Raw genomic sequence first — 12411 nt, 5'->3', positions numbered from 1 at the left:
TTATATTTTGAAAAGGACTGATTTTCAAATAATTTGGATCTTTTTGAGCAAGTTTGTGGTACACCGAGTCTCCCGTCCCGATCTTGTAAGTATTTCTGGAATTAGAAAATACTGTAGATAGAATTCTCTAAAACTGTACTGAGTTAGTTAGAGACTAAAATTTCTGAAATATTTCTGAAATTCTGATATTTGAAGCATAAAACATCTGCTAATAAACACTGAAACTGATGCATAAAATTTTATAATGTAGATAAAACTGAAACTATGATGAGCGCATGTGGTACACATAGTCGAGGTACTCGTAGGCGCGGCGGGCGCCATAGGAAGACTCGGGATGAGTCTTCCTCTCTGGGCAGTATGCCAAATCTGGATATGAGTGAGACACTAGTTTCACCTGCTACTGAGATTGGGTCACAAAGCCACTCAGCTGGGGACGACGCACTGTCCCAAGCCATGTTGAGAGTTTTAGAGAGGGTCGCTGGACCCTATTCTGAATCTGAGGGCCGTGGGTCAGTAACTGAACGACTCTAGTCCAATGGGGCTGAGTTGTTTAGGAGCGTCATTGGAGTTACCTTTACTACGGTCGAGTACTAGTTGGAGGCTACTGAGAGGATAATGAACACCGACTGCACTCCTGAGTAGAAACTGAAGATTGGAGTTTCTATGCTTCGCGATGATGCTTATTAGTGGTGGTTATCGGTTAAGGAGAGTACTCAACCAGATCATTTGAATTGGGACTACTTCAAGACTACCTTTCAGGGAAAGTTTGTGGATGCGAGCTATGTTGATGCTCGTAGGCGTGAGTTAATGAATCTCACACGAGGTGATAAGACTGTAGCCGGGTGTGAGGCTAAATTTTTAAAACTGAGTCGCTACGCTCGAGGCATGGTGGCATTCGAGTATGAGAAGTGTGTCCACTTTGAAGACGGCTTAAGGGACAATTTGAGGGTTCTAATAGCTCCACAGAGGGTGCGAGAGTTTTCTGTTCTAGTGGATAAGGCGAAGATCACCGAGGAGGTTAAACGCATTGAGCGCCAGAATCGAGATCATGAGAGAGGTAAGAAGAAGAGGGATTCAGAGCTCTTTAATTCTGTTCATATACCTAAGAAACGGGCCAAACCTGATGGACCTTCTAGAGTGGGAGTTCCAGTTGCTCATACTGGAGTTCAGCCATAAAGTAATTGTGGTAGGGGCCATTCGGGCAAGTGTTGCGGGAGATTGGGTGCTTATCTGCAATGTGGGTCATTAGAGCATCGGATTAGAGATGTTCCACATCATACTAATCAGATGCAAGCTACGAGACCGAGTTTTGTTCAACTTTAGAGGGCAGTACAACAACCATTTAGGTGCCATGGATCGACTAGGGGTAGTAATGGTATGGGCCAAGGATAGAGAGCACCAGTTAGAGGTGCTAATTAGACTGAGGTGAGGCAACTTGTACTGGTTTATGCTACTTGATGCTGCTAGGGCAGAGATGTTCGTAATGTGATAACAGGTACGTTCTTTATTTTTGATGCTCCATACACTTCTTTAATAGACATAGGATCCAAAAACTCCTGCGTAACTAGTTCGGTTTCTGAAAACTTAGAGACTACTATTGAGTGTACTTCTGGTGAGATCTTGGTGCTGAGCCCGTTTGGACAATCTGTTCGGTTATATAGACTTTATAAAAATGTACCGCTGGAAGTACAAGGAGTTGTGTTGCTGACAAATCTGATAGAGCTACCATTTAGGGAATTCGATTGGATTTTGGGTATGGATTGGATAGTACAGCACCGAGTCAGTTTGGATTGTACGACTAAGAGGGTAGTTTTGAAAACTAAGGATGATAAGGAAGTTGTTGTGATTGGTGAGCGGCGAGATAATCTATCTAATGTGATCTCCGCTCTAGTGGCCGAAAAATTGGTTCAAAAATAGTGTAAGGCGTATTTGGCCTACGTCAGGGTTTTAATTTTTGGGGACTCTTCTGTCGGGGATATCAGAACAGTGAGAGAATTTTTGAATGTATTTTCTGATGAGCTATTAGGTTTACCTCTGAATTAGAAAGTTGAGTTTGGCATTGAGCTTCTACCTAGTACAACTTCAGGGTCTATCGCTCTGTACCGTATGGCACTGAAAGAGCTTACAGAGCTTAAGGCTCAACTTCAAGAGCTTCTGGATCGTAGTTTCATCTGTCCTAGTGTGTCTTTGTGGGGGGCACTGGTTTTGTTTATAAAGAAAAAGGATGGTACCATGAGGATGTGCATCGACTATTGGAAACTGAATAAGTTGACTGTGAAGAATAAGTACCCACTTCCAAGGATCGATGACTTGTTTGATCAGTTTCGTGGGGCTGCGGTATTTTTAAAAATAGATCTCTGTTCTTGATATCATCAGCTTAGGGTTAAGGAAGCTGATATTCATAAGACGATTTTTAAGACTCGTTATGGGCACTACGAGTTCCTAGTTATGCCCTTTGGTTTGACGAATGCTCCGGCTGCATTCATGGATTTGATGAACCAAGTTTTTCAGCCGTATCTGGATTAGTATGTCGTAGCCTTTATCGACGATATTCTGGTGTACTCTAAGACTGAGGATGAGCATGATGAGCATATTAGAGTAATTCTTCAGATGCTTCGAGAGAAACAACTCTATGCTAAGTTGAGCAAGTGTGAATTTTGGTTGAGAGAAGTGAAGTTTTCGGGGTACGTGGTTTTGCCTGAGGGGATCCAAGTGGATCCTAAGAAGATTGAGGCTGTGCTTGATTGGAAACAGCCTAAGAATGTCTTTGAGATCTACAGTTTCCTGGGTCTTGCGGGTTTTTAGCAATGGTTTGTTGAGGGGTTCTCGTTGATTGTAGCTCCCCTGACTAAGCTTTCGTTTGGACTGATGCGCAATAATCGAGCTTTAAGAAGATCAAGTCTGTTCTGACTCAGGCTCCTGTTCTGATACAGCCTGAATCTGGTAAGGAGTTTGTGGTGTACAGTGATGCGTCGCACATTGGTTTGGGATGTATATTGATGCAAGATAGTAAGGTTGTGGCTTATTCGTCCCGATAGCTTAAGTCACACGAGGGGAATTATCCGATGCATGATCTTGAGTTAGCTGCCATAGTGTTTGCGTTAAAGATCTGGAGGGACTACCTGTATGGTGAGAGGTGTATCATCTACACCGTTCACAAGATCCTCAAGTACCTCCTTACTCAAAAGAAGTTGAATCTTAGGCAGCGTCGATGGGTTGAGCTGTTTTTTGATTATGACGGCACGATAGAGTATCATCCCGTTAAGGCCAATATGGTGGCCGATGCTCTTAATCGTAGAGTGATGACTGATTTAAGAGCGATGTTCGCTCGTCTTAGTTTGTTCGATGATCAGGGTTTGTTAACCGAGTTGCAAGTTAAGTCGACTTAGATTGGGCAGATTCTAGAAAAGCTGTTAGGGGATGAGTATCTGGGTCTGTGGTTTCGTTAGGTTGAGAGTAGTAGTACTTCTAATTTTGGACCTAATAAGGATGGAGTTCTGTGCTTCTGAGGACGGGTTTGTGTACTGAACGATTCTGATCTGAGGCAGTCAATTCTTAGGGAGTCATTTAGTAGTTCTTATACTATGCATCCCGTTGGTAGTAAGATGTATCAGGATATCCGTGAACTATAATGGTGGCTGAGTTTGAAATGAGAGTTAACAAATTTTGTTACTTGTTGTCTGACATGCTAGCAGGTTAAGGCTGAGCACTAGTTGCCTTCGGGTTTACTCCAACCCATTAAGATTTTCTTGTGGAAATGGGAATGTGTGACAATGGACTTCGTTAGTTGGTTTCTTTTAACAATCACTAAGAAGGATTCTGCGTGAGTCATCGTGGATCGATTAACCAAGTCCGCCTATTTTATTCTGGTCAAGACGGACTATTCTCTGCAAAAGTTAGCGAAGCTCTATATCTCCGAGATTGTAAGATTGCATGGGGTACCAGTTTCGATAATCTCTAATAGGGATCCTAGCTTCACTTCTTGGTTTTTGAAGAAACTACATGAAGCTTTGGGTTCAAGATTGGACTTCAGTACTGCGTTCCATCCTCAGAACTATGGTCAATTTGAGAAGGTGATTCAAATACTAGAAGATATGCTTCGGTGCTGTGTGATTGTCTTACGAGGTAGTTGGGAGGATTTTCTGCCATTAGCTGAGTTCGCCTACGATAATAGTTTTCAGTCTAGTATCCAGATGGCATCTTACGAGGATCTCTATGGTCGTAAGTGTCATACTCCGCTATGTTGGAATGAGATGGGTGAACTATGGGTTTTGGGTCTAGAGTTGGTTTCTGAGATTTAAGATAAGGTTAGACTGATTCAAGATTGTCTGAAGGCGGCTTCTAATAGACAGAAGTCTTATGCAGATTTGAAAAGGAGGGATATCGAGTACTTTGTGGGTGATTTCGTATTCCTTAAGGTATCTCTGTAGAAGACAGTTCTTTGGTTCAGTCGTAAAGGCAAGTTAAGCCTTATGTTTATTGGGCCGTTTCGGATTCTGAAGCATGTGGGACCGATTTCTTATCAGTTAGAGCTACCTCTAAAGTTAAACCGTGTCTATAATGTGTTTCACGTCTCTATGTTGAGGCAGTATCAATCTGATCCATATCACGTTGTCTCTGTTTAGGAGATCGAGGTTAGACCGAACTTGACTTTTGAGGAGGAGTTTGTTCAAATTTTGGATCGAGATATTAAGGTTTTGAGGAGGAAGTCCATACTGTTGGTAAGGTTCTGTGGCAGAATCATGACACTGAGGAAGCCACGTGGGAACCTGAGGACTCGATGCGTCAACAGTATCCTCATCTATTCGGATCAGGTAAATTTTGAGGCTGAAATTTCTTTTAGGGTGGTAAAGTTGTAATGCCCTAAATTTCTTAACTTTGTTTCTGTGAATTTAAAACAAATATGTATTTGCTTTAGTGGTTAAGTATTCTGGGTGTGTGTATGAGGTATGGTGTTCAAGTCCCACATTTGGATTTTTTTTATTTTTGATCCTAGCCTTATCCTTGTTGGGTGGGCTTATGTAAGATTGTTTGTAAGCTCATATTAGAATGAGCCTGCTAGTTCGAGTGGTAAGGAGATAACTTGCTGGAGGTCTTATGTTCAATCCCTGCGTGAGTGTGGGTGATATTTTTGCTTCGATTATGAGATAGAGGATGTGGAAGTAAAATTTTGAAGTAGTTGTGAGTTAGTGGGTTAGTTAGTGGAATAATAGGGGTTGAGATATTGTGGGGTTTAAATTTTATTTTATTTATTTTTCGTTTTTCCACTTTACTCAATTTTTCTTCTTTTTGGCATTATTTCTTCCCTTTTTCCCTTCTTCTCTGTGATTTTTCCTATTTTCAGTTCTATTCTCTAGTTCGTTCGACAACTGATTGTTTCAATCGTTCAATTTTTTATTCCGGTGGTTACCCGTCTATTTTGGTAAGCTTTCACGTTTCATCTTGCTTGTTTTCCTTTTCTTTTAGATTGGCATAGTGGTGTGGCTAGGGAAATTAATTTCCTGTAAATATGTTGAGTAGGTGAAGGTGGTGAAGCAGCAAATTTCGCTTCAACGACCTGATTATGCGTGCAGTCGTACTAGTTAGTGGTAAGTGTGTGCGTATTGTTCGGTTTAGTTTGGAGAATTTGTGAATTGGTTGTTAAATTTATTGTTGGAATGTTGTTTCTTAGGGTTTGGAGGTCTCGAGATTGTAGTAGCATCAAAACCAAACTAGGTTTGTAATGATAACACGAGAAATCGAGGTTCGACGAAAGCCAAAAAAGAGGATTGTTGACACCACACGGGCAAGGCCAATCTGGGCATGTGGGCCCATACAGGCAAGCCACACGGGCATGTGGGCCCAAAATTTTGAAATTTTCCCTAGGGTCGCTTGAGTTGTTTTGATCGACTATGGGCCTATCTTAAGGTCAGTAAGGGCTAACCAAACTTTATTACATGTGATATGATATTATGATAGTCTGATCTAAATAGGAAATTGATATGTATGTCTGACTGTTCTGAATAAGTATGTATGTTATCTGTATACAAGCATGTTAAACATGTGAATTCTATTATTTCTGTATTTGTATTCTGTATCTGTGTTTGGGGTGGGATTTGTATATGTGGGGCAAAGTGATTTGTACGACGACCCTTCGCCTATTATCTGGCAGCTTGACTGCATATGATTTTGTTATGTGTCGCATCGACACTATATGGTGTCTAGGGATGGGTGGGTGTTTTTAACCACAGATGGTGTGATGGGATAGTGGGTAGAGGAGGGGGTAGGATTTTGTATATCTGTCTTGAATATCTGAGTCTAATATCTGTATCTGTTAAGGACTTAGGTCCATATTTGTATCTATTCTGCATATGATAATACTGTGTACATTTGTATTTCTATCTCTATTGGGTAACACATTGAGTTTACAAAAACCCGCATTTTTTTGTCTGTTTTGTACAGGTAATCCTTAGACATAGGCGGGTCGGTGTGACTGAGGCTCAACGGTGACCACTCATCGGAAAACTATTGTTTTTCTCATCTTTATTTACTAGTTTTACTTAATTTCTGGGTTTCGAGAGAGTTTTGTAATATTTGGACTCTCTGGAATTTTTGGGACTATTCATTTTGGATTTTTGGTTTGGTTGCGTTTATGATTTTTAAACCATGTGATTGACAAAAATTTTGATTTTACGCAAACAAGTGCTTTTAAAACACGAGTGTGGTTTCAATTTAAGCGATTTTCAAACTTCCGTTGCGAAATTTTTTTGTAACTATAAAGGACAACTTATAACGATTTCAATAAGATAATATAAACAAGTTTTTTCGAAAATATGGACTCTGTTTGTATCATGTAACACGATTCGTTTTAACATAAAAGATGTGTTTTAAAATCCTTTGTCGTAACACTGTCAGATTCGACCATAACGTCTAGGTTGGGTTTGGGGTGTTACATATTTTCTAAAAGGTTTAGTTCAATGGGAAGGGAGATTTGAAAAAAATGGTAAGACAAACAATTTACATCCCCAATAGCAGCAGATGCAATTTTGAAAAAAAAATGATGCATGTGATGAATTATGAAAAAGAAAAGGGCAAACCGAAAGTAAAAAAAAAATTGATACATATATATCTAAAAACAATTTATAGCATATTTATAAAAAATTGTACAGTAACAAAAATATGTATATATATAAAAGTTATATATGTTCAGTTTGAAACAGCATATTTATAAAAAATTCTCTTCTAAGCTAGTATGATTTTGAAATAAATATAAAAAAAGAGATTTTAGGCTTTGCCTTAAAAACGTGGGAAATGTGGAGAGTTTTGGTGGAAATCTTGTTGAAAATAAAGTGGAAGGCACGTGGGAGACAAAATTAAGTAAAAAAAAATTAAGGAAAAACAATGGAATATAGGGGCTGGGGCTTTAGGAAGAAGACAACACTATAAAAAAATGTTGCTGGGGTATATATATGCCCGCATCTACTGATACTTGTCCACTTCTACCGATAGAAGTCGACAAGTTCCGGTACAAGTTTTTTTCTACGGATATCTCGTGAACATAAACCTAAGAATACCACTTAGGAACAATTCTACCGATACATCCCTATGTACTATCGAAACAACTAATCAGAAAATGAAAAAAATACATGGAAAAAGGTACAAAACCAAATAGATAACATATGTAAAATAATATAATACCATGTTCAAACAAATATCTACAAGAAAATCAAGTAAAAACATGCTTGAAAGCAATCAAAAGGCGGTAACATATGTAAAATAATATAATACCATGTTCAAACAAATATCTACAAGAAAATCAAGTAAAAACATGCTTGAAAGCAATCAAAAGGCGGAAAATACATTTACTAACATACTCAAATTTTGATCTATGATTTAAAATACTATATAACTTAATTATATCAGATATTAACAACATTTCAAACATGCGGGAATAAAGAGAAACAATGAATTTACAAGTTTACAAGTATAATCAAATAATGTACACAAAGCATGCATAAAACAACACAAGTGTCCAAGAATGTCAAAAAGATTATAAAAGAAGCTTATGAAAGCATGTTCATTAGTCCTAACTTTCCCCTAATTATCTAATTTCTCTCCTTATCTAAAGGCTTTTTAAAAATATCGGCTAGTTGATGCAAAGTATTTACAAACTCTAGAACTATGTCTCATCTTTGCACATGATCTCTAATGAAATGGTGTCTTATCTCTATGTGCTTTGTTCTAGAGTGTTGGATGGGATTTTTGGTTAATAAAATAGCACTAGTGTTATCACACCTTATAGGAATGTGATCCATATCAATTACATAGTCAACTAATTGATGCTTCATCCAAAGTTTGAGCACAATAGCTACTTACGGAAACATATTCTACTTCAGTTATGGACAAAGCTATACTATTTTTTTAGAGAAGCAAGAAACAAGCATGTCTCCTAATAATTGACATGTTTTTGAAGTTCTTTTTGTATCTAACTTGCATCCTCCAAATCCGCATCGGAGTAAGCATGCAACAAAAATGATGCATCTTTTGATATCAAATTCCTAGGTTTGGAGTATCCTTAAGGTACTCTTTTAATGGCTTGAAAATGTGACTCATTAGGAGATGTTTGAAATCTAGAGCATAAACAAACCCTAAACATTATATTTGATCTACTTGCGGTAAGATAATGCAATAACCCTATCATAGACCTATAAAGTTTAGTGTCGACACATTTACTTCTTGCATGTTTTTCAAGCTTTGTTGAAATGCTCATAAGTGTTGATTGAGGCTTCAAGTCCTCCATTTTAAAATTCTTGAGCATTTCCTTGATGTATTTGGCTTGATTAATGAAGATGTCATTTTTAGTTTGCTTGATTTGGAGCCCTACAAAGAAGTTGAGCTCACCCATCATGCTCATCTCAAATTCACCTTGCATAATCTTAGAAAATTCTTAACAAAGAAGTTCATTAGTATCACCAAATATAATATCGTCAACATAAAATTGTACTACTAAAATGTCTTTATCTTTAGTTTTTATGAACAAGGTGGTGTCTACTTTGCCTCTTCTAAAGCCATTTTCAATTAATAATCTGGAAAGCCTTTCATACCAAGCTTAGGAGCTTACTTCAAACCATATAGAGCTTTGGACAATTTGAAAACATGATTTGGAAAATTTGGATTTTCAAATTCGGGAGTTTGTTCAACATAAACTTCTTTTTTGAAACCATTTAAAAATTCACTTTTGACATCCATTTGAAAAAGTTTGAAATTGTTTGAACATGAAAAATCTAATAACATCCTAATGGCTTCTAACCTAGATACCAGTGCATAAGTTTTATCATAGTCTATACCTTCCTCTTGGCGATTTCCTTTGGAAACAGATCTAGCTTTGTTTTAACAATGTTACCATTTTCATCAATTTTATTTCTAAAGACCCATTTAGTTCCTATAGTTGGGTGATTACTAGGTCTATCAACTAAATTTCATACTTGATTTCTTTTAAATTGATCTAATTCTTCTTGCATAGCCATTATAAAAAATTCATCATTTAAAGCAACATCAATGTTTTTAGGTTCTATGCACGAAATGAAGGCAAAATAATTTCAAGTATTTCTAATTGAACATCTAGTAATTACCCCTTTAGATGGATCACCAATGTTGTGTCCATCCTTAACATATGAAAGCTCTCTTGGGTGGCTAGATTCTCTTTCAACGTGAGTTGGTTCTTGGAGTTCATTAATTTTAAGTTCTTGAACCAACTCACTTATTCCTTAATCTTCATGTGATGCTTGATTTTGCTCAACTTGATATATTTATACATCATCAAAATCAATAGAGTCCTTTCTAGAAGGAGATTTAGATTCATAAAACATAACATTTGTAGATTATTTTACAGCAAGGGTTCTCTTGTTAAAAATTCTATAAGATTTAAAATTTGTGAAATATCCAAGAAAAATACCTTCATCACTTTTGGCATTGAATTTTCCTAAATTTTCTTTTCCAATATTCAAAACAAAACATTTGCAACCAAAAGAATGAAAGTGGCTTATGTTAGGCTTTCTTCCTTTAAAAAGTTCATAAAGAGTTTTCTTCAAACTAACCATAGCTCTATTTATAATATAGCAAGAAGTGTTTATGGCTTCCGCCTAAAAATATCTTGGCAAATTATTTTCACATAACATGGTTCTAGTCATTTCCTTTTAGGTCCTATTTTCCCTCTCAACAACTCCATTTTATTGAGGGGTTCTAGGTGCCAAAAAATTGTGACTAATACCATGTTCATTACAAAAATTATCAAAGCCAAGGTTTCAATTCTTTTCCATGATCACTTCTTACACTTGAAATTGAATATCCCACTTGGTTTTGAATCATTTTACAAAAAGTAATAAATTTTTCTAAAGTTTCATCTTTTGAAAACAAGAAGGAAACCCATTTATCTAGAATAATCATCAACAATAACAAATCCATATTGTTTACCTCCTAAACTCATAGTTCTAGTGGGTCCAAAAAGGTCAATATGAATAAGTTGGACTACTAGATGTAGAAACTATATTTTTAGATTTAAAATATACTCTCCTATGTTTACCTTTAGCACATGCATAACACATACTTTATCAAAGTCAATAGGAAAGTTAGGCATGCCAACAAGTTCATTTTTAATAAGCTTTGAAATAACACTCATGCTTGCATGTCCTAATCTTCTATGCCATAGCCAACATACATTTTCATTATTAGCCATAAAGCAAATATTCGAGGAAGATATGTTATCAAGATGCACCATAAAAATATTACCTACTCTATGTCCTACAAAAAGAATCCTCTTATTTACAATATCTAAAACTTTGCACCCATTAGACTCAAATATTACTTTGAATCCCTTGTGACAAAGTTGACTAATGCTAAGGAGGTTATGCTTGTAACACCCCAAACCCCGCCTAGGAGTTATGGCTGAATCTGGCGGTGTCACATTGAGGTGTTTAGCGTAAAACTTGTTGTTGTTGAAATCTTTAAAATCAATTAATCATTTTGTTATTAAATGGTGATTCCAAAACGGGTTGTTCATTTCCAAGCGTGCATCATTAAAAACTAATCACTTTTAAAACATTATAGATTTTCCAAAACCTCATTTATTGCGAAAACATGGTGTCTTTGAAAATGGTTACCTTTTGAAAACCCGTCTTATTCTACAACTATCAGTTTATATCAAACTAAATAAATAAAAAAAAACCTCAATTTAAAGTTTATAACTTTAAAGAGGCTTTTTTTACATAAAATACCCTAATTTAGTTACTTATAAATCAAAAGCTAAAAACGAAAGCTGATGCGGTTGTGTGGCCACTTCCGAGTCCCTCGCAGCACCGAATCAACTATGGCTAAGGATTACCTGCACAATTAAGAGGAGAGCGTGAGTTTACGAAAACTCAGTATCTAATCCATTATCAAATAGTCGGCATACAGAACAGAATCAGTTTACTCCAGAGCCCTTTAATAGTAACAGTACAGTGTGGGCCTTAGCCCAATACATAAACAGTGTGGGCCTAAGTCCGATACATTATCAGTATGGTGCAAGTATGCAAACCCATCCCAATCCAGCCAACACACCACCCGTACCAACCCAACACACCATGTAGGGACAGAGTCGACCCACCCAACCTTCACACCAATATCGCAGCATAGCTGCCAGTAGTAATAATGCAGCAGAGCTGCCAGTAGTCAGAATGGCTAAGAGCTGTAAACATGATAGCTATAAGCTATAAACAGAATGGCTACAAGCCATAAGTACAGTAATGTGATTGGCACAAAGCCATCAGTAGTAGTGATATGATCGGCACAAAACCATCAGTAACGGTAACATGATCGACACAAAGCCATCAGTAGCAGTGATATGATTGGCACACAACCATCAGTAACAGTGAAATGATCGGCACACAACCATCGATAACGGTAATATGATTAGTACAAAGCCATCAGTAACGGTACTATGATCGGCACAAAGCCATCAGTAGCATCTCAGCAAAGCTGCGAGCAACAGTATTGCAGCAAAACTGCCAATAATAGTATATGTAGCCAAGCCACCAGTAACAGTGATTGTGGCAGAGCCACTAGTACAGTATTTCCCCCATAACAGTATCCCAACCCCATGCAGTATGTCGTGTATGCAGAATGCCATGCTTAGAATCAGTTATTCAAATCACAGACAAATCAGTTATTTAACCACAGACAAAACAATCATTTGACCTCGAGGGGAAAAAATAGTCATTTACCCACCAGGGCATTACGGTCATTTTACCCTACAGGGGTATTCCGGTTATTTTACCCTATAGGGGCAGTACGGTCATTTTACCCTACAGGGGCATTACGACCATTTTACCCTACAGGGGTATTACGACCATTTTACCCTATAGGGGTATTGCGATCATTTTACCCTATAGGGGT

General features: G+C 37.4%; 1 protein-coding gene across 1 annotated transcript; it reads left to right on the top strand.

Annotated features, from left to right (window-relative positions):
• The first annotated feature begins 264 nt into the window (after positions 1-264).
• LOC121213565 (uncharacterized) lies at positions 265-1176 on the top strand. Its single transcript, XM_041086356.1, has 2 exons — positions 265-387; positions 688-1176. Exons 1-2 carry the CDS (start codon positions 265-267, stop codon positions 1174-1176), a joined length of 612 nt encoding a protein of 203 aa, XP_040942290.1.
• The last annotated feature ends 11235 nt before the right edge of the window (positions 1177-12411 follow it).

This window comes from Gossypium hirsutum, chromosome D01, assembly GCF_007990345.1.
Source record: "Gossypium hirsutum isolate 1008001.06 chromosome D01, Gossypium_hirsutum_v2.1, whole genome shotgun sequence".
NCBI lineage: Eukaryota > Viridiplantae > Streptophyta > Magnoliopsida > Malvales > Malvaceae > Gossypium > Gossypium hirsutum.
Note: the sequence above shows the minus strand (reverse complement) of the source record. Positions and strands in the feature narration are given on the sequence as shown.

Bases quoted from the DNA above. Each gene is read 5' to 3' on its own strand.
- LOC121213565 (XM_041086356.1), top strand. From the start codon at position 265: ATGATGAGCGCATGTGGTACACATAGTCGAGGTACTCGTAGGCGCGGC. The intron at 388-687 runs GTTTCACCTGCT...GATGCTTATTAG, and splicing joins TGGATATGAGTGAGACACTA to TGGTGGTTATCGGTTAAGGA.